Below are 23,774 nucleotides of genomic sequence, written 5' to 3'. Positions count from 1 at the left end.
TTGAAATGCTGTAGCACTGGTGCTCAGAGTCCGGGGGGGGGAGGGGACTCAGAGCCCCATAAGGTCAGCCACCCCCTGCTCCCTCCGCAGCCGCCGGTTCTCCTCTTTGAGCTTCTCCAGCTCCATCTCCAGTTCATGGAGCCTGGGGGGGTCAGCCCGCTGTGACCTCAGGTGGTTGTTCTCCTCCTCCATGCGGCTTATGCACTCCTCCAGCTCTATGTACTCACGGATCAGATCCTGCTTGCTCATGTCCTGCAGGCTTTCCACGTGGTCCTTCATCATCAGGAACTGGGTGGTGGTGTAAGGGGCCACCGGTGGGCCCTTGGCGAACATCTCGGCCCGCATCTGGGGCGCCCGCTGCGATTCCATCTCCTCCAGTCGCTTCTTCTCCTCCCAGGTCCGCTGGTTATATGACTTCCAGGACCTCTTCTTCTAGGAGGGTAGCTGGCGGTGCCTCTTTCTGCCCAGCTCCCTCCAAGGCCCCTCCGGCTCATGGCTGTCGCCCATGACCAGCTGACAATGGTGTTCCCTGTTGTCCGTAATAACAGATTGTACCATGAGGGCTTCGTAAGGGGTGCCCAATGGTTCTTCCTGACCCAGCTCCTGGGGATCCCAAGCCGAGTCTACACAATGGGCTGCTGCTGGTGGGCGGTACCCAGGTTGAGACCAATTTGACCTGGTGTTGTCATTCATGGGGCAATTCTGCTTGAAGTGACCCAACTGTTTGCACCGGAAGCAGCGTTGTTCGTTGTCCTCCTGGCGTGGGTAGCGAGGGCTAGATGTCATCGGTCTGTTAGGCGGTTGGTATCTAGCGGCTGGTGGGTGTGAGGGCGCCGTTGGTTGTGGAGGTTGTACCCGTGGTGTGACCTGGTTTGTCTTGCGAGTATCCGCATATTCATCCGCCAACTTCGCGGCCTCTGGTAGAGTCATGGGCCTGCGATCTCTCACCCAATCCTTGACGTCCGTCTGGATGTGATTGTAAAATTGCTCCAGGAGCATTAGTTGCAAAATGTCCTCTGCGGTGGTGGCCTGGCTGCTGTTAACCCAGTTAGAGGCCGACAGGGACAACTGGCATGCCCATTCCGCGTAAGAGTCTTTCGTGGTTTTGCGTGAGTCCCTGAACTTCTGTCGGTGGGACTCTGGGGTTACTGCATAACGAGCCAGGAGCACTTCTTTAACCCTGGCGTAGCTATGGATATCCTGATCTGGCACGGTCCGGAAAGCATCAGAAGCTTTGCCTGACAGTTTGCCTGACAATATTGCAACCCACTCTCTTCTAGCTATTCGGTGCAGGTTACATTGTCGCTCAAAGTCCGCCAGGTAGTTATCAATTTCACAGTCCTTTTCATCAAAAGCTTTAAAAGCGCTAAACGGAATCTTCCTTGTGTCTGCTGTGCTGTACTCACTGTTCGGAGAAGGTGCGGCTGCTTGTTGGACTGCTGCCAGTTTTAACTGTAGTTCTGCGTCCCTTATTTGTTTATCCTCCTGTAGTTCTGCGTCTCTTATTTCTTTAGCCTTCTGTAGCTCTGCGTTTACTAACAGGTCCATCACTCTCAGCACCACATCTGCCGTTGGGTTCGGGCCGAACCACGCTAGCTTCTCTCTCATTAGCTTGTTGGCTGGCGATTCCTCCTCCTGAATCACTGGTGTCTCCATCTCTTGTACTGCTGGCGTTGCTGCAATCCCGTCCTCCTGGTCTATCTCCATTGATTCTGCTATGATGACACGCTTGGTTTTGTTGCTAGCAATCCTTCCACGAACTTCCAGTAGTTCTTCCAGTGTCTGCTTGGAATCCGGGTGTGAAGGGAAAAATCCCACTGCTGCCAACCAATTGTGACGGTATTGGTATGATATCCCCGTCAACGTTCCCTTCTTCCCATAACGAAAATCACCCCAATATTCCACGAGAAGGAATATCCCTGGAGTCGCCCAGAAAGCCACACATGCCAAGCTTACTGCTGGAACAACACAGAGTTTAATGTTATAACACACACAGCTTATATGTCATTTCCAAAACTGTTACAATGACAAATCTCCGCCCCCCTCTTACACAGTGGGGGGTCTTCAATACAGCTCCTTTGAAATAAAGATATTTCTTTGAACTAATCAGTATCTAGCCGGTTCGGCACCGCATATAGAGAGATAATTACCACAATGAAGCAATCAGCATAATTAACACAAGCCACTTAAACACAGATCTCCTTCACACAACACAATAGATCAATTAACCTTTAGAAATAGTGAGGGGACATTAGCACTTCAATAACCGGATGGTAATCACAATGGCAAGCAGGGAGAATTAAACTGAGACATATAGGCAAATGTATCACACTCCCAGTACTGTGGTTATCAGGAAACAGACAACCAGGAAGTGTGGAGATCAGAGAAGAAATACAGCAACTTGAGAGCAAAAACAACAACGAGGACATGAAAACAGCACTGCATTAAGGTAAAGGAAGCTATTAAGATAAAAAAAATCCTTTACAAAACCTTTAAAGTGGATGTAAACTCTCCATACACCCAGTGAAGTGAACAGCCTCAGATGATACAAAGAGATGAACCAAATCTCCCTACATAGGTTTTACTTGTATATCTGCTGTCTTCACATTTATATACTGTTTAGAAAGTTCAGATCATGTTAGGAGATTTTCTCTTCCTGGTTAACACAGAGTGTGATGTCTGGGCATACAGCCAAGATAGCTAACATTGCTGATTGGAGGAAAGGCCCGCACCCCCTCTCATCATAGGCAGAGACTCTCAGAGGTGTTTTGTAACAGGGCCAGCTCCCTGCTAATCTATTTTAGCAACTTCCACTGACAGATGTCAGGCTGCTTTTATCTAAAGTGTCAGAATTTGTCAGGAGTTATCAGGCTGATAACAGAGGAATGGCTCAGGAGAGAGCTAAGGGCTTAGCTCATTGAAGAGAGATAACAAAATACTGAAAATATATGTACCCAGCTCAAATTTCACGAAATCTGGTTTACATCTACTTTAAATTTAGGCCATACTGTAATCTGCAACTAAAATATTACTTTTTGGTACACTGACCCTTTAAAATACCATAACTTAAATGCTGTGCACATACGGAATAAACGGAACATTTCCACCAGAGGAGAAGAAGGCCAGGTTACCCAGGGACAGATCACTATATGACGGAGGCAGTGGTAAATGATTTCTCAGTATTGAAAACTGCTGTCAATTACTATTTTAATACATTACACATTTTTTATTTTTTTTTACCTTTTTTGTAAACACAATAGGTGAACTGTAACTTTCCCTGCTCATCTCTTGACAACTAGAGGGGAATTCTCCAAATATACAGTAAATAGTAAGTCTGTCTTGTCCAAACAGAAAACAGAGTGCTTATTTTGTATTGTCTCTCACTGCGCCTGTTTTTCTAAGATAAGCACTTTTTTCGTTCAGCTGTGTTGAGCACCTGATTGGAAACTAGCGATGTTCAGAGTATTCCCAGTGTGTCATTGATTCTGCACAGTTGGTGGTCACTTTTCCATTATTGTAACTTTTCCCATTTGCTCATCACAAGGAGACATACTGCACAGTATTTCTCCTTTAGCCGAGTTACAGAGCCCAATACATCTGTGTATTAAAGGTCACATCTTTATGTAAATGTATGCAAAAAATTCTAACATTACATCCAGCATACTAACGACATTTACAGTATGCAGGTCTTTTTTTTTTTTCTCCGTACATACCGTTATATTGTGATTTTCTCCAGGGCTTCCGCGTTCTGATTACTGCGGGACTGGGCGTTCCTATCCTTGGGTTAGATGATTGACGTCTGGTGAAACTGTTCCCATGTCGCACAAGGCGCGTCACCAGATTTCCGTAAATAGCCGAGCTGCGAGTCGGCTCTATCCGGCGCCTGCGCAGTCAGCTCTACACGGCGGGCGCAGGCGCCGTATAGCGCCGAATCGCAGCTCGGGTATTTACGGGTATACGGTGACGCGCCTTGTGCGACATGGGAACTGTTTCACCAGACGTCAATCATCTAACCCAGGCATAGGAACGCCCAGTCCCGCAGTAATCAGAACCCGTAAGCCCTGGAGAAAATCACAATATAAGGGTATGTACGGCGAAAAAAAAAAAAGACCTGCATACTGTAAATATCGTTAGTATGCTGGATGTAATGTTAGATATTTGTTTTTAGGGTGAACCCCCGCTTTAAACACAATTACTTGTGGTAAACACCTTAAAAGATCAGTAACCTATATGATCTAATCAGGGGCGTACCTAGGGCATTTAGCACCCATGCTGGATCCTATTTCTGGCACCCCCCGACAAAATCGCATACCTCGAAGTGTGTCACTTAAAAAGGAGCTCCTTTTGAGCGTCAGTGTGTGATTTGCAGCGATTAAGACGGCTAGGTATATAGGCCCAGATTCTCAAAGGGCTTACGACGGCGCAACGCAATGTGCGCCATCTTAAGTCCTAATCTGGGCCGTCGTATCTATGCGACTGATTCTTAGAATCAGTTACGCATAGATAACCATTAGATCCGACAGGCGTAAGGCTCTTACGCTGTCGGATCTTAAATGCAATTTTTTTTTCGCCGCTAGGTGTCGCCTCTGTCGTTTTCCCGATCGAGTATGCAAATTAGCAAAATACGCAAATTCCCGAACGTACGACCGGCCGACACAGTGAAGATACGACGTTTACGTACGATTTGCGACGCGTAAAGTTGCCCCTGCTATATGAGGGGCAACCAATGTTAAATATGGCCGTCGTTCCCGCGTCGAAATTAAAAAATTTACGTTGTTTGCGTAAGTCGTCCATGAATAGGACTGGACACCATTTACGTTAACGTCGAAACCAATGACGTCCTTGCGACGTCATTTAGCGCAATGCACATCGGGAAATTTTAGGGACGGCGCAAACGCAGTACGTTCGGCGCGGGAACGCGCCTAATTTAAATTATCCACGCCCCCTACCCGGATCATTTGAATTAGGCGGGCTTGCGCCCGAGGATTTACGCTACGCCACCGCAACTTTACAGGCAAGTGCTTTGTGAATCAAGCACTTGCCCGTAAAACTTGCGGCGGTGTAACGTAAATGAGATACGTTACGCCGCCGCATTTTTAAGCCAGTCTACGAGAATCTGGCCCCTTGTGTATTATGGTTGCAGGCAGGTTGTATAAGGCATTATGGTGGCAGGTCAGGGCAGTATAGGGTATTATAGGGGCAGGTCAGGGCAGTATAGGGTATTATAGGGGCAGGTCAGGGCAGTATAGGGTATTATGGTGGCAGGGTAGGGCAGTATAGGGTATTATAGGGGCAGGTCGGGGCAGTATAGGGCATTATGGTGGCAGGTTAGGGCTGTATAGGGTATTATAGGGGCAGGTTAGGACAGTATATGGGACTGTAGGGGCAGGTTAGGACAGTATATGGTATTATAGGGGCAGGTTAGAACAGTGTAGGGTATTATAGGGGCAGGTTAGGACAGTATAGGATATTATATGGGCAGGTTAGGGCTGTATAGGGTACTATAGGGGCAGGTTAGGACAGTATAGGGTACTATAGGGGCAGGTTAGGGCTGAATAAGGTACTATAGGGGCAGGTTAGGGTTATATAGGGTACTATAGGGGCAGGTTAGGCCTGTATAGGGTACTATATGGGCAGGTTAGGGCTGAATAAGGTACTATAGGGGCAGGTTAGGGCTATATAGTTTACTATAGGGGCAGGTTAGGACTGTATATGGTACTATAGGGGCAGGTTAGGGTTGTATAAGGTACTGTAGGTGCAGGTTAGGGCTGTATACAGTGAGTGACAATGTGCTTGCTTATGGCATAGCTGCAGATGCAGATGCTTGTTTCTCCTGTGTGCTCTCCTCTTTCTCCCCCAGGATCAGCCAGTGATCGAGCCTTTGGGAGGAGTGGAGGAGGCTGCCAGACCCCCGGCTCCACCCACCAACTCCAGCTACTTCGGGATTTGGGAGGCATTGAAGATTGTCGATGGACAGCCTTCCTGATTGGATGACTGGGGATACCTGTCGACCCCATGAACGTCCTCTGATGCTTACAAAGCTGGGAAAGTGCAGGGGCACCCGCTCATTATGACGGCCCTGCTGCGATCTCCTCTCACACTGCACACCCCTGGACTGACACCCCCCTAATGTGCGGCACCCGGGGTTTTAGACACACAGTAATCACACCTCCTTGATTAGTGACCACAGAGAGAAAGCTCCCATGAATTTTTTCATCAAGAAACAGACTGTTCAGAACAGAGAAGGATTACAGCAACATAAGAGCAAAAACGAACAATAAGGACATGAAACCAGGACTGCAGTAAGGTAAAGGAAGCTACAGTATTTAGCTAAAAAAAAAATTTCTTTAGTGACCCTTTAATAGTTAGAATATCTCATGCTTTCATATAGGGATCATGTGAGGCAAAGCCAACCAGATTGATTTCAAAGATGGAGGAAGAAGTAACAAGTGTATTCCTGATGATTAAATTAATGAGGCATAGGGAGTCAAATCAGAAGACACCACATCCCGTAACAAAATAGAAAAGGATAGGATAAGGGGATCGGGTAACAAACCCGGGGACTTTATACGGTGTCAAATTATAGATGAATCGGAGAATAATGGTATAGATAAAAATATAATTTATTAGAAAATACAAAATTTCACAAGATTGAAACATAACAATGTTGATCCTTGTAGTCATATAGCGGCTTGGATAAAACAAGCAACGCCCAGGCCTGTTAGAAATTGCCCGACATGTTTCGCTACAAGCTTCATCAGGAGCATATAAACAGGGAAGGCTACAAGGGATAAACAGAAAACAAAATCATCAATATTTATATGGATAATTGGCGTGTCGATAGTGTTACACTGACAAGCAATAAGAAAATTTAAACAATAAATGATAAACAATCATGAGAATTGAAAGGGGACAAAAACAATTGAATAATGTCAAATATTCATGAATAATACAGAGATCACAAAAACCATAATAGATAAAAATGATCATGAGCAGACTTACCACGCAAAGATTAAAGATCATCAAAAGGTCATATAGTAAAACTTAAAACTACGCATACAAAGCCATAGTTTGAAGCCAAATTGAACCTGTAGACATAGAGCCACACTGGAACCATTCCATACAAGGGCTGTCAGAAAATGCTGCAGTATATAAAAGAGAATGGATAGAATTAAATATATGCAGGGTAAAGTATAGTGTACAATGCATGTAAGTCCATAAAATTACAGACACACACATGCATACACACATTGAGACATCTATGCACAAACCCTGTGCTTGCAGGGTGTTGCATGAAATATATGTATATGTATAAGGTTAGGTGATAAAAAGGAAGTATATCCTAAAAAGTACCTATTAAGGTTGGTAGGGTCCAGTGGATAAAGCTGTACATTGTTGCCAGGGTTTGTGCATAGATGTCTCAATTTGTGTATGCATGTGTGTGTCTGTAATTTTATGGACTTACATGCATTGTACACTATACTTTACCCTGCATATATTTAATTCTATCCATTCTCTTTTATATACTGCAGCATTTTCTGACAGCCCTTGTATGGAATGGTTCCAGTGTGGCTCTATGTCTACAGGTTCAATTTGGCTTCAAACTATGGCTTTGTATGCGTCGTTTTAAGTTTTACTATATGACCTTTTGATGATCTTTAATCTTTGCGTGGTAAGTCTGCTCATGATCATTTTTATCTATTATGGTTTTTGTGATCTCTGTATTATTCATGAATATTTGACATTATTCAATTGTTTTTGTCCCCTTTCAATTCTCATGATTGTTTATCATTTATCGTTTAAATTTTCTTATTGCTTGTCAGTGTAACACTATCGACACGCCAATTATCCATATAAATATTGATGATGTTGTTTTCTGTTTATCCCTTGTAGCCTTCCCTGTTTATATGCTCCTGATGAAGCTTGTAGCGAAACATGTCGGGCAATTTCTAACAGGTCTGGGCGTTGCTTGTTTTATCCAAGCCGCTATATGACTACAAGGATCAACATTGTTATGTTTCAATCTTGTGAAATTTTGTATTTTCTAATAAATTATATTTTTATCTATACCATTATTCTCCGATTCATCTATAATTTGACACCGTATAAAGTCCCCGAGGTTGTTACCCGATCCCCCATCCAATCCTTTTGTATTCCTGATGAGTTATTGATTTTTTATATAGCTTTAAATTCAGGTTTGGATCATATGTCTGAATGTGTGTTGGTTTTGGACATTTGGAATATAGAGGAAAATTACCTAGTTAGGAATGGAGCACTAAAAGTCAAACTAACTGAAGTACTGAATTTAAATAACGCTTGTTATATGTCGTAAAAAGGCTCCAGTGGCAAGATCTCTCTCTGGCCCCACCCAATGAATCTAGCTTCTCAATTACAATATTAAACCCAGGACCGCACTCCAAATTAGTCAATCAAGCCCTGTAATAGATTTGCAGGCTTCACCTTTACAACTAAGCCCGTTCAGAGTGAAACCCATCAGAATGGCGTGGCTAAGATGTGGGGACTGAAGCTGAAGCCTGCAAGGTTACTATGGGACTATTGTTTTAATTCTTTAAACCAGCTAGTCTCACTTCCCCCCAGTTGCTTACTCACGGGACCTCCCTTGATAGCAGCTCTCTCCACGTTGACTACATACTGGCCTGTAACAATCTAATGACAGGTTGCCCCTTCCTAAGTAACTAAAGTCCAATAGATTTTAATGGGATGCTGCTCTTGCTGTACAGGTAAGTACTATTCATGTCTCTGGGACATTAGTGTGTCCCATAGACTCCCTTACCTCCTTAGTTTCTACCCCCAAGCTAGTTAAGGGGACTAAAGAGGGGTTTTTATACAATCCATAAAATGTCCTTTATTGTGTATGCATTTTTGTGCTCATCAACATAGGCAAACTCACCTGAGGGTTCTTAAAAACAGCATATTTTTCATTTTTCTTTAGAAAGCGGATTTTGTTCTCACTGTCTCTCGTCCAGTCTGATAAGATTTCCACTATGTTTTCATGGTCTTCAAAGAATCTCTCTGAACAAATGGAGAATAGTTTGTATCAGTTCCAAACTTTAACCAATATAAGATAACATATCTTCAGGTGAGATATCACTGCCCAACTTTGACAAATGCTACCCAACTGCCTGACCTGGCTCTCATACAGATCCTCTACATGGTGACCCAGAACACGCAGGGAAGTAGCAATTCTTGAACTGTTCTGGGCCAGAAACGTACATTTCAGAAGTTACCAAGGGCAGCACTTGTATTGCTTTGCTTTAGCTACCAATGCAGTGTTTGTTTTAAACAGTGGCGTCACTAGGGGGGGGGGGTAGAGGGGACCATAGCCCCCCAATATTATAATGTGCCCCCCATGTGCCCCCCAATTAAAAGGAATTAAAACTGGAACTGGAAGCAGTGAATGCAGGGGGCAGAGATGGACTGAGCCACCGTAGCGCTGGCTCCGGCTCCGCCTCCACCTGACGCTACTCCTGGCCACTGGTTGCTAGAGCTGCCTGGCATGTAGCAACCAGTGATGTCAGAGCCAGAATTGCTAGTTTTCCCTCCCCCTCCTTTTTCCCTTGCACTGGATGGGAGAGGAGACAGCTAATCTGCTCCCTTTTCCCCTGGCCCTCCCCTGTGTGTGCATTGCGGTTAATATAAGCTTGTTAGCTTCACACCTGACTTCCTACGTTACAGACACAGGAGAGGGTCAGGGGGAGAATGAGCAGATCGACTGTCTCCTCTCCCATCTTGTGCGAGGGAGGAGGGAAGGGGAGAGAAAACTATCAGTGTCGGCTCTTGGGCTCTTAGCTTTTCCATGAGAGAGACGTTCTCAGCTCCAGGGCCATCTTTTCCATTGGGCACGCTGGGCAGTTGCCCGGGGGCCCCGCTTGCCTGGGGGGCCCCACCGGCTGCCCAGCAACCCCAGTAAAAAATTATGGAGAGTGACGGGTTAGAACTGCCCATGCCCAGTTTGCGGAAATCACAGAGAAGATCCGGTCCTCCACGAGTGCGGGGGGTTGCTGATGTAAGGGGGGAGTGAATGCAAAAATGTAAGGGGGCACTGATATAAAGGTTCCCCCTCCTATATTAGTGACCCCCCTTACCTTCGTGTATTTAATCTAAGGAAGGTGGTCTCTGGTCACCAGAGTACCCCCCACATCAGAGTCTGCAGGATTCCCCCTTACAATGCAAGGGGGAACTCAGTCTGCGGACCCTGATGTAAGTGGGAAAGAGAAAGCAGTGGACTCTGATATAAGGTTGTCTCTGGTCACCATAGCCCCCCTCCACATCGGAGTTCCCCCCTTAGATCATGATCTGCAGCGTTCCCCTTTACATAAGAGTTCCCTTTCACTGTAAGGGGGGATCATGCAGACTCTGATGTAAGAGGAAACTCTGTGCTGGCTGGGTTATAGTAACCTGACCTTCATGTCAATGAAGACATTTTTTTTTTTTACTTTTGTTTAACTTAAACACATTTCTAATAGCACTAGCTATATGTTTATAGTTTAAATACTGACATTTGCATTGTTGGGCACTGAAAACTGTAATTTTAGGTACTTTTTTGCAGTGGCAGTAAATGTGGTTCTGCCAGTAAATTTTATGATTTTTGTCAGTAATTCTCGTGCGTAATTGTGTAGACAGGGCCCCAGTGCACTGTATTGCCCGGGGGCCTATAATGCTCTTAAGATGACACTGCTCAGCTCAGAGCCCTGCTGGAAGGCAGATGGCATTTATGAGCACTGATAGGAGGCACTAATTGGCACTGATAGGTGGAATTGATGAGCACTGATAGGAGGCACTGACAGGCAGCATTAATCTGCACTATGCTGCACTGATGGGCACTTATAGGCTGCATTGATGAGCACTGATGGGCGTTGAGCACTGATAGGCAGTATTGATGGTCACTGATATTCTGCACTGATAGGTGGCATTGATGGGTACTGATAGGCGGCACTGATGGGCACTGATTGGCAGCACTGGTAGGCGGCATTGATGAGCAGTGTATGCTGGTGCCGATAGGCGGCATTTATGAGCACTGATAGTTGGCACTGATAGGTGACATTGATGAGCACTGATAGGCTGCACTGATAGGAGGCACTAATGGGCACTGATAGGTGGAATTGATGCGCACTGATAGGCAGCATAGATGGGCACTGATATGCTGCACTGATAGGCAGCACAGATGAGCACTGATAGGCACTGGTAGGTGGCACTGATAGGTGGCATTGATGAGCACTGATAGGTGGCACGGATAGGCAGCACTGGTAGGCGGCATTGATGAGCAGTGTATGCTGGTGCCGATAGGCAGCATTTATGAGCACTGATAGTTGGCACTGATAGGTGACATTGATGAGCACTGATAGGCTGCACTGATAGGAGGCACTAATGGGCACTGATAGGTGGAATTGATGCACACTGATAGGCAGCATAGATGGGCACTGATATGCTGCACTGATAGGCAGCACAGATGAGCACTGATAGGCACTGGTAGGTGGCACTGATGGGCACTGATAGGTGGCATTGATGAGCACTGATAGGTGGCACGGATAGGCAGCATTGATGAGCACTGATAGGTGGCACTGATGGGCATTGAGCACTGATAGGCAGCATTGATGGGCACTGATAGGCAGCACTGATAAGCTGCACTGGTAGGTGGCATTGATGAGCAATGATAGGCGGCATTGATGAGCATGTATGTTTGTCCCTGCCCCCCCCATGTGCCCCCCTAAATATGAAAGCTGGAGACACCACTGTTTTTCAGCATATGGATTTGGCAAATATAAAGGCCTTAAAACCTGTACTGAGTATGTAGAAGGCCATTGCTGACCTTCTTCTGAAAATTGTAGTTTCCTGGCTGTCTCTGGCTCAAATTTGTAGCACACTTATTCCAAGTTAATTGCTCAGAAAGCATTGACGCTGCTGGATCATCATGGCATCCAGAATTTTCAGGAAGGACTAGCAATGGCTGCCTACTTGTTTCTTTCAGAATGGGCATCCTCAAAATTACCATTTGTCCTTGTTTCTGTAGAAACATTTACTATTTGGAAATTTTTAATTGTAATAACTAAAATTCAAGATGATAAAAGCTCAATATTACTAATATGTCAATGAAAAAACTTTGAGGTCAAGGTCTTCTAGTACTCTGCAGACTCTTCTAGTACTGAGACCCTATGGGAGCTGTTTTATTTCAAGCTATCTCAGGCACTTATATCTCAAAAGTTCACACAGTAACCAGGAATCAATTCAGGGTCATTACTCACAAGTCCCCAGTACAGCTGCACACCGCGTTCTTGGCAGTCAAATATTCACCAAACTTTTATGTGACCGCGTGTATGCAAGGCAGGCTTGAGCGGAATTCCGTCTGAAAAACCATCCTTTTTTTTCCGATGGAAAAAAAACGCTCGTGTGTACGGGGCATAAGGCTTGTAATCCTCCTGGGAAGAGAGAACCATCCATCCAGGGCCTTCAGACTACCCAGCCACCTTATGGACACTGCTCTCCAAGGATTGTCTAGTTTATGATAAATATTCATGCTGTCCATTTGAATCTCTCTCCCTATGCTCTGGAAGAAGCTTCCAGAAGCAACAGAAAACTTCCAACCTGTGAAACCCTGAACAAACCAGAACAAACAATCACTGCTCCCTTGACTTCAGAAGGAAGCACAAATTATATGTGCCTACCATCCTACACTAAACTATACCCAGTCATGTACAAGGAAAAAAAACAACAAAACAGTACATGATTGGATGATATAAGTGCGCAGAGCTTCACCTCCTTCACTAAGCTCTGGGGAAAATTACTTTGCAGAGGGCAATACCAAGTGAATGTTCTATTTTCCTTTAGTAAACCAACCTCATAATGTCTCTAAATACTACCATGCTTACCAATCTGCAGATCTGGGTTTTCTTCATATAGACACCACTCGATGGTACAATCACAGTGAGTTTTCTCAAATACGTTGTCCAGGATGTCACGGACCGTTTGACGCTCATCCACCATCAAGGTCTTTGTGCTGTTATCAGTCATATGTATCTTAACAATTAGCTGATGGCCAAAGAAATTATACATCACATTTAAAGTCCATTTCACTTTGCTGTTCATTTTGTTTCATATTTCTGCATAACCATATCATCATGTGTAAAGAGGCAGCCCCTTTGTGTGTATATACTGTATATAACTATATGAGGGTTCTTCAAAAAAGTTTCCACACCAGCCATCTTCACCACAGCATGACAACTCTTATGCTAAACTGCAAGGTCAGCCAGCTTGCCAGACAGAATAGTCACATGACACTCTCAGACACAACCAATCACTACTCCTCCCGCCCTCACCGTTTCCAACTAAAATATGAAAGTGCAGAAACTTTTGAAGACCCCTCATATATATATATACTATATATATATATATATATATAGTAAAACCTTGGCTTGCGAGCATGAAGCCTCGTACACACGACCGAGGAACTCGACGGGCGAAACACATCGTTTTCCTCGTCTAGTTCCTTGTTAGGCTGTCGAGGATCTCGACAAGCCAATTTTCTCCATTCCCGTCAAGGAAATAGAGAACATGCTCTCTTTTTAGCTCTTCGAGTTTCTCGACAGTTTCCTCGACGAAAATGTACACACGACCGGTTTCCTCTGCAAAAAAATATCTCCCAGCAAGTTTCTTGCTGGTTTTTGCAGAGAAACTCGGTCGTGTGTACGAGGCCTAATTCGTACTGGAAGCAGGCTTGTAATCCAAATCACTTATATATCAAAGCAAATTTCCCATAAATAAACAAACGTGGAGGCTTTCATTTGTAGATGAACATTTTATGGTTACACAACCTATCACATTGCTATAATCATTTTATGTGGACTATAAACTGAAGCACTTATGAATAAATGGTTGTGGAACAAATCCTTTGCGTCTCCATTATTTCTTATGGGAAATTTAAAAAATAAAATATAAAATAAATACTACGCTTCCCTAGAAATATCTGTAGTGGGCAGCCAACACAACAAAAGAATAATTGTAGCAAAAAAAATAAACAAAAGTGCAGCGCCTATTTCAGGAACTCTTAATGATAAGAGTTCTAAGTGGTAGAAATAAAGTGAAAAAAACAATTCCACAGTGCCACAGTGAATATGTTATTCCAACTTAACATATATAACATGTGATATAAAAGTTATTACAACTTAATATACATAACATATAATATAAATGTCCAATTAAAGTGAAGAATATCCAAGTGATAAAATGTATCCCTTTAGAATCGGCCTGAAAGGTTTCCCTTCAAGAGCGTGATCCCTCCAGAAACAAAAGCCAAATGGAATACCCTTACCGGATAAGATGGACCCAAACTACACCATATGGCGGTGGGTCATATAAGCATGGAAAGCCGATTGCTCAATCTGGTCACTGCTCCTGAAAAGCTCCACACTTCTGCTAGGCTGATGATCTCCTCGACAAAAGACTGAATGGATCAGCTTCCAGGTGACTCACTCCGCTCCAATTCCAAATGAAGGAAATAGGGGGACCAAAAATCAGCTATCAATGGACCCGATGGGCTCCAGGCATGAGGGAAAGGAAGGAAAAACAAGAACGACTCTTGTATGATCGTCCCAGACTCGGAGTCTCCTGGGAGGCTGGGATGATCATACAAGAGTCGTTCTCCTTGTTTTTCAAATAGCTTTATCAGGCTGCAGCAACTCTGAATATGAAAGTGTTTGTCCCTTTCATGGTGCAAATGTCACATGGAAATACACTGAAGTAGCTGAGTAAGCGCCAATTGGAGTGAAACACGTTGCACATACCTGGTGGTACAGTCTTTATGATGGAGAGCTTAATAAACAGACATTTGGACTTTTAAATGGTGAGCGGCTTCCTCTTCCCTTTGAAATCTATGTGTGGGGCTGAATTCTCTATTTGGAGCTGAATTATTTTGTTTGGAGTTTTGTTTGCCTGAAGTAGCTGCGCATACTCAATACAAGAAAATGTCATCTGTTTTCATTTCTCACCTTTTTAACTTTGGCTTCCTTCATTTTGTCCAAAGCAAGCATGATTTTGTCTACTTTGTCTCTTGACTCTAAAGCATCCTACGAAAGAGATTGGATAGAGACTTTTTTATTTCCTAGTAAATCAAGTCTTTAGATATAAAACCAAAGTAAAGAGACTTAAAGTGATTCTCTATTTTTATTAACAATGGCAAACAGTTAGTCTAGTAATGTATATGTTTGCATACCATTACCTTTACAGCAGGGGCTTCTCTTCTTGTACTTGTCAATGTCTGGTCATTAAAGGGGAAGTAGGGCCACAGCTCTTTTGGCCCTACTTCTCCTATGGATCACACAAGTGCAGCATTTTTTTAGCTTGTGGGCTAAAGTCCACTGACTTCACTGAGCCTGTCCAGGCTCTGGAGAGGTCCGGACTTTAGATTTGATGTAAACATGATTCATGAAATTTGAGCCTGACACATATATCTGTAGTATTTTCTAGACATGTCCACACTGAAATATTTCGCTTCGAAATTTCGTTTTCGTCCGAAAAATACATTTATTTAGTTACTCCCGAAATTCGTTTTTATTTATTTTGTTTTTCGTAAAAAAAATGCATTCGTCCGAAAATCCAAATTAATTAAGGTCGAATCTGTCATTGAAGGCTTATGGTGTCTGTCGAATGTTCTAAGAAGATTCGACGGAATCTTAAAAAAAAAAATAGAATATTTGATGGAATCTTAAAAAAAAAAAAAAGAAGATTCGACAGAATCTATAAAAAAGAAAGAAAGAAGAAGATTCGACGGAGCAACGAAACTCTACCACGCCGCAATTGTACATTTCCGGTTGAATGTTCCGCCTACGAGCTATAGAAGAATTCTAATGTTGTATGACTAATAATAATTATATTTATTAATCATTATTACTAGTCAACCAACATTAGAATTCTTCTATAGCCTATGGGCCGAGCATTTCATCATAAATGTCCGCTTGCTGCGATCATATGTTTTTAGCTACTTCGTCGAATCTTCATGTCTCTCTATGTCGAATCTTTTCTCTCTATGTCGAATCTTTTCTCTCTATGTCGAATCTTTTCTCTCTATGTCGAATCTTTTATCTCTATGTTGACTCTTCTTCATGTCTCTATAATGTCAAATGTTTTCTCTCTATGTCGAATCTTTTCTCTTTATGTAGAATAGAATTGGACTAATCGAGTTAAGGTTAGGCACATTCGACCGCAACGAAAACGAAAATAAAGCATTTGTTTATGTCGGATCTTTCGGTTTTCGTTTTCTGCGCTTTCGTTATCGTTTGTTAAAATGATAACGAAAATACCTGAAATTCGGACGAAAATGCATTCGGACGAAAACGAATGCACAGTATTTTCTTATCTCTCTTCAAAGTCCTGTGTCTTTATGCTGCCCCGTTCCCCGTGTTATCAGCATGATAACTTCTGACAAGTTCTCTAACAAACGAGATAAGAGAAGCTGAAAATCTGTGTAGAGGGAGGTTGCTATAAATAGATTAGCAGAGAGCTTGTCACAGCATGGCCCTGAAAGTATCTAGCTTCTTCTGCCAATGTGGAGGCGGGGTGTGCCTTTCCTCCAATCAGCTGTTCCCCAGTGTAAGCCAAGACTACACTGCTATTGCTGAATGAGGAAGTGAAAATTCTAACTTGATGTAAGAATTCTAAAGAATATACAAGTTGAAAACAGCAGATAAACGTATGTAGGGAGATTTGTTTCATGTCTGTGTATCATCTGAGGCTGTTCACTTCACTGGGTATATGTGAGGGTTTACATCTACTTTAATGTCAGGATCCACCCAGATGTCTGGACCGGGAGTCGGCTCAGCCTCTCGGCTAGGCGCTGATTGCCAGAGCCAGCTGCTCTTGCCCCCTGCATAGTGGCAGAGCAGAGAGCCGGTGACTGATAGTCACCAGCTCTCTGCTTACTGAAGAAAGAGAACTGAGTGATCAGCGGCGGTATTTGATCGCTCAGTTCCTGGTCTTAGAGGTGGCAGGGGGCAGATTCAGCATTTGAGTGATGCTGCATCCACATAGGTGAGTATAACTTTGTTTTTTTTACATTCCCATACTTCTCTTGTATGCAGTCTACTGACCACCATTCCAATCATATGTAGCAATGAATGAACTTAGTTAAGGTGAACTTAGTTAAGGTCTGGATTCACACTGTCATACACCATATGAATGTAATGGACAGCATGCTACTCTTCTGGCTAGTGTCAGTGTTGGCTCTGGTAGAGAGAGGTGCAATGCATGATTCAGAGAATCACATTGCTTACTTGTTTTTGTTTTCCTTTTTAAATTAAATGCCGCTGTGTGGTGACATACAGTGCCATTCAGGGCTGCATTTTTCTGTACTGCACCACACCTCATAGCAGCATTGTGGTGTGCGCAGGGCACATAGAAAACAATTGTTTACTATGTGTCCTAGTGGAGACCCGTATTTATCCAGTGAGAAAAAAAGCAGGTCACTGCAGAATGATCCCTAAAGTGTATCTAGACCCAAAACCACAAATGTAGTATATTGCAGGTTAAAGGGGTTGTAAAGGTAAACATTTTTTTTCCCTAAATAGCTTCCTTTACCTTAGTGCAGTCCTCCTTCACTTACCTCATCCTTCGATTTTGCTTTTAAATGTCCTGTCAGGACGCCCACTAACACACAGCTCTTTTCTCTATCTGCAAAGTAGAGAGTGTCCTGACTTGCCTGCTCGCCCCCTCCCCCCTCAAGAGGCTTTCACCACACCAGGGAAAAAGTCTCGCATTACTGTGTGGAGCTACAGACAGAAGAACAGGAAGTGAGGATTTCTCAGAAGAAATAAGGACATTTAAAAGCAAAATCGAAGGATGAAGTGAGTGAAGGAGGACTGCACTAAGGTAAAGGAAGCTATTTAGGGAAAAAAAATTACCTTTACAACCCCTTTAATAGTCCTTGGTGTGGTGGCTGCATTAATTATCCTTTTTTTTTAGCTCCTTTTGCTTTATTTTCACCTGGTAATCCTGCAAATAACACACTTCCTGTCTCGGGTGGCTAGCTGATCTCTAAAAACATGTCTGTATCTTTTCCTCTCCATTAAATGGGGGACAGGGCAGTTTACATAAGATAGCTGAAGAGGAAGATATTCTTTGGTGTAGCTCACAGGAAGTGACAGGGACATGCCATTTTTGGCAAGATCAACAAGTATTTTCTGTATTTGCCTAAAATGTTTGCAGCTTTAAAAGAAAACTATGGCAGCCACATTTAATGACTGTAAGCTGCAATATATTACATTTTTGTTCTTGAGTTTAGTTATCCTTTAGAAGAGAAGTATAGGATTTAGAAAAAAAACAAAAAACATACTCACCTAGGTGGATGCAGCGTCGATCCAATGCTCTGCATTACCAGTGCATTGGATCATGCTATCGGCAGGGAGCATCAAATTTCAAAAACCTATTAGATGGGTAACTTAACGACCACAACATACAGGGGTATACAATGTACTATTAACATAAAAGTACACACACAGGTTAAACTGGGTGGACTTTTTCAACCTCACCTACTTTGTAACTATGTAACTGAGTGATCAAACACCACTGATAGCTCAGTTCTCAGCATTCTGTGAGCAGATAGCCAGGGACTGTCAGGCCCCGTACACACGACCAGTTTCCTCGGCAGAATTCAGCTTCCGACCGAGTTTCTGGCTGAATTCTGCCGAGAAACCCGGCCGTGTGTACACTTTCGGCCGAGGAAGCCGACGAGGAGCTCGGCGAGGAAATAGAGAACATGTTCTCTATTTCCTCGTTGTTCTATGGGAGCTCTCGCCCCGCCGAGCTCCTCGGCGGCTTCAGTGCTGAACTGGCCGAGGAACTCGATGTGTTTGGCACGTCGAGTTCCTCGGCCGTGTGTACGAGGCCTAAGTCTCCGGCTTTCTGCTCTGTCCCTCCTGCATTCACTGGAGCGCCAAGCTGTGGAGGGGGTGGGAGGGGCTGGCTTAAGCTTTCAGCGAATCACCGAGAGACTGAGCTAGGTGGCGGTCCAGGTTTCTGGGTGGTCCATATGTTCAAAAATCATTTTAGAGCCTGGCCTGGCTCTGTGATATCAGCTCAGTCATTACAGGAGCACAGAATGAACTGCACTCCTGTGATACATAGGAGAAGTACAGCAAAAATAGCTTTGGCTAGACTTCTCTATTAACTGCAGAAAACCCTGTCCAAATAATTTTCTCTGTTATTTAAAAAAAAAACTATTATTAAAAATGACAAGTAAAAGTTGTGTGCTCAGCCTTTTGCTATCATGTTTTTTGAAGCTGGGAAACTTTCACTCAGTTCCCAAATTGAAAACTTCCTGAATGTAGCTTGCTACAATTAATGTTTCAGTTCTCTTTTTGAGAGACACGATTGGGCGGTTATGCAAAACATACAAAATATGCCAAAATTAAAATCATTTATAATACTTATAATGCTTACAGTGAAGTCCTTTTTAATATTTATGATACATATAACCTAGATCTATGTGTCACACATACATCTTATTTGATTCAGTCAACAGAAAGTGGGCTCAAACATGCTTGGGACAAACATTGATCTATACTCAGACAAAAAAAAGTAAAAAAATTTAAAAGTAAAAAAAACAAAACAAAACAAAAATAAGACATGTATTAAAAAAAAAAGGCAGATTTTATGGACCAACTGGTCTTTTTCTGTCATCACTTTTCTATATTTCTGGTAGTTCTGTCAATGCACACACAGACAAGATGTAGAAATTACATACAGGAAGGTAAACTTTGGCTCCTTTCTGGGTTAGATTGGCTTCCTAGCTGGGAGTCAGGAATGGGGTTTACTGTTTAAAAATAAAAGATGGGTTTTGTCCTGTATAAAAAATCCAAACGTCATATATATTATCTGGTTTTGGTGTTCCATTCTTTATTGACAATTACAAATGGCATATGCTGATACAGGAAGATGACATGGGAAAGGACTGTTCTGAAGAACATAAGGTATGTACTATCACTTCATGGTGCCTAAACTGTATGTTAGTGAAGTTTTATATGTACGCTTTGTCTTGCAATAACAGGTTTACTTTAACTGCTAACCTAAGAATAATGCAAATCTGTCATGGAAGAATTTTGAAAGTGGCCATTGCTGACCTCCTTCTGAAAATGCTAACTCCTTGACTGTTATACAAACCTCAAGACTTTACTCACGAGCATTGCGGGAATCCACGTTCCCGTTTGCATTTTTTTTTTGGACATTTTGATTATGTTAATGCAGGTTGTGCCTTGAATGGGCTGCCCCAAAGCGACATACACCCCAAAGTTGATCCAGAACTATTTTGGCCGTGGAGCATTGTGCGTTTTTTTTTTCAGTGCGTGGTTTGTTGCATTGACAAACATGAGACAAAACACACCTTGGCTACCTGTGCTTGGGGTGACATTAGTTAATGGAAGCTCAAGAGCGACTGGCGTTTGCAGCACATCGAAAGGCAGGCAAAACGCCAATTTTTTATGTTTGGGATATGCACAGGTGTGAATGCAGTGGGGCCAGTTTGGTGTGTGCAATTGGACTACCCAAGAATTTCAATTTGCGCATTAACATGCATGCTTAAATCGACCATGTTTGCTTGCCTTGCCTATACCTGTTGAGGCAGAAGTGATGCCAGATCACTATTATCATCAGTGTTGTGTTATCTCAGTGGGAAAAATTGGCAATCCATGCTGCTGATTTATCTAAGATGTGCTCTATAGAGTGTCACAGATATGAGGTTTTCTGCCTACCTATGCCAACTTGTACCAATGGCTTCCTTTGTATTCTTTCTAATTTATTAAGGGTTTGCAGCTGCATGAATTGCATTGTGTGTGAGGCCCCGTACACACGACCGAGTTTCTCGGCAGAATTCAGCCAGAAACTCGGAGCTGGATTCTGCCGAGAAACTCGGTCGTGTGTACACTTTTCAGCAAGGAAGCCGACGAGGAACTCGTCGGGCCGAAAAGAGAACATGTTCTCTTTTTCCTCGTTGTTCAATGAGGAAAGTCGGCCCGCCGAGCTCCTCGGCGGCTTCCACACTGAACTCGCCAAGGAACTCGATGTGTTTGGCACGTCGAGTTCCTCGGACGTGTGTACGGGGCCTTAAGACAACATTGTACTTCTGTGGGTCCTGTCAGTTTATTGTACAGGACCCACAGAAGTACAATGTTGTCTTAGGCAGGCTTCATTTAATACTACAAGGCTCAAAACAAACAGACCTATATAAATAGCTATTCACTTTGCAAATTATTGACTCCAGACATTTTTTAGAAGTATTATTAATATATAAAGACTTTGAAGTATGCAGTACCTTCTCTGTTGGCTCCTCTGGGTCAGGTGGCGGAGGAGGTAGGTCCATTTCCCATTCACTAGGGGGTGGTGGTGGTAAAAAGGAAAGGTCATCTGTGGAACCAGTGGGCAGGTCGTGCGTAAAATCAGGAATATTGTATGCAAACGAATCCACATTGGAGGAGAAAGCTACGCTGTTGGAGATCTGGTTGTTCACTTTCATTTCAGCATCTGTGCAGTCGGCCACAAGTTCGGCCATTAACGCATCCAGATCATTGTCTTCTAGAGTGTTTAGTGAGTCTGCACAGAAGTACACAAGATCCAATCAATTCTTGACAGCATTGTTCAGGTTGTATGACTGTTTTTGTAGATTTCCAAAGGCATTATAATCAAGAGGTTAAAATTTGCACTGCAGCTATTCTGATAAATCTGATGTTCAAAATGTAGTCCAGATCGTATTCAGGAAAAAACAATTCAATGTATTTTCAATATTGCTTGTATAACTACCAGACATTTCTCTGTATGCTATATCCCTATGAATCCCAGTAAAGCAAAAATCAGACCAAGAGTGCTCATTATTGCTCTGTGAGCCAATCTGGCACTACTGCCGTGGGCAGAGTTATGTGTTTCATGTTTCAAACCCTGGATGAAAGAAGGTGAGATATTTAGGTTTTCAGGAAGAGAACTTTACAAGGGCTGTGTTTCTCATTCATTACCCATCAAGCAAATTGGAGGAATGGAGAAGAGATGGGAGCTACGATGCTCTGGTGGCTACATGATCTTTAATAGGCATCAGACCCTAAACTACAGGTGCCCATGGTAGAATATTTTCAGCTTGTCGGTGAGAATCACATGTGTTTACTTTGGTTGCTGACCTCACTTGTCTGATTTTCCTTGAACTTTACCTACCCTGACCTTGCCTGGATGTTTTGTTCAATCTCTGCATTAGACACTAAGGGCCAGATTTAGGTACATTGGTGTATCTTTGTGCCGGCGTAGCGCATATGAGATGCGCTACGCCAATGTAACATTGAGAGGCAAGCTGAGTATTCACAAAGCACTTGCTCCCATATTTACGCCGGCGTAACGTAAATAGGCTGGCGTAAGCCCGCCTAATTCAAAGTAGGCAGGTAGTGGGCGTGTTGTATTAAAATGAATCGTGACCCCATGTAAATGCATGGCCGTACGAACGGCGCATGCGCACGCATGCTCAGAATCACGTCGCATATACTCCCTAAAATACGACGGCTCAATGCGAACGATGTGAACGTAACTTACGCCCAGCCCCATTCACGTACGACTTACGTAAACAACGTAAAATACGACGGCTTTTCCGACGTTTCCGACGTCCATACCTTAACATGACTTACCCCTGCTTTATGAGGGGTAAACTTACGCTGGACGTACGCCTTACGTAAACGGAGTAGATTACTGCGACGGGCGTAAGTACGTTCGTGAATCGGCGTATCTTGCTCATTTACATATTCAACGCGTAAATCAATGGAAGCGCCCCTAGCGGCCAGCGTAAATATGCACCCAAGATACAACGGCGTAGAAGACTTACGTTGGTCGTAGGAAGTAAAAATTCAGGCGTATCTTGTACTGTGAATTAGGCGCATAGATACGGCGGCGCATCCTAGAACTTACGCGGCGTATCAACAGATACGTCGGCGTAAGTGTTTTCTGAATCCGGGCCTAAATTTCTTGTTCTGTGTGCTGAGGCACGCCTCTTGATACCACCTAATCCTGGCTGGTATGACCCTTGCTTGACATGTGGTGTTATAGTGATTTTTCTGACTTATCCTCATCCTATTAGGCAACCAACTCTACTCTATAATCAAATTCATAAGTGCCTATGGGTGCCAAAGTACCAGTCCATAAACCAAAACTTACAGGAAAGGTAGCTGAAAAATAAAAAAATGGTGCAGCAGAATTGGAGTCTAGATTTAACTAAAATTGTTTGTATGAACACAAAGTTTCATGTTTTTACACAATAATAGCATGAAGAGTAGGTAAGGGAAAAAATATATCATTTAAAGTAGAGCTAAAGGCTCTTTTATATATATATATATATATATATATATATATATATATATATATATATATATATATATATATATACATATGAGGTACAAACTACTTCTACAATATGACCATGTGTGGCCACATTATCTCACTCTTGATAAGTCTTGTACTTTTTATATTTAGCTCAGCTAAAAGTTAATGATACCCAAAAAACGAAGGCCCCTTTCACACTAGCGGTCCAATTGTCAATTTTTCAGGCGGATCTGATCGGATTCTCCATTCACCTCTTTGGAGCAGCGGGTGTAAATGGACATGTGTCCATTTACACTTGCTTACATCCAATCTGATCTGGGCTGCTAAAACCAGACAGACAAGGACCTGTTCCCCTTTTGTCTAGCAGGTCGGATAATAGTCGGATGTACACAGACAGGCAGTCCATTTACATCGACTACCCATAA

The 23,774-nt window shown here is 43.1% G+C and overlaps 1 protein-coding gene across 1 annotated transcript in view; it reads right to left on the bottom strand.

Annotated features, from left to right (window-relative positions):
• LOC120940021 (amyloid beta precursor protein binding family B member 1 interacting protein) overlaps positions 1-23,774 on the bottom strand; it is a 143,119-nt gene that overhangs the window by 65,118 nt on the left and 54,227 nt on the right. Inside the window, exons 4-7 of the mRNA XM_040352546.1 lie at positions 21,314-21,591; positions 15,003-15,080; positions 12,888-13,047; positions 8,912-9,033 (exon numbers count right to left, since the gene is read on the bottom strand). Of these exons, the coding sequence (XP_040208480.1) occupies positions 8,912-9,033; positions 12,888-13,047; positions 15,003-15,080; positions 21,314-21,591 (638 nt within the window). The remainder of the gene's footprint in view (positions 1-8,911; positions 9,034-12,887; positions 13,048-15,002; positions 15,081-21,313; positions 21,592-23,774) is intronic.

This window comes from Rana temporaria, chromosome 5, assembly GCF_905171775.1.
Source record: "Rana temporaria chromosome 5, aRanTem1.1, whole genome shotgun sequence".
Classification (NCBI taxonomy): Eukaryota; Metazoa; Chordata; class Amphibia; order Anura; family Ranidae; genus Rana; species Rana temporaria.
The sequence above is the reverse complement of the archived record's forward strand: the minus strand, read 5'-3'. Positions and strand labels throughout refer to the sequence as shown.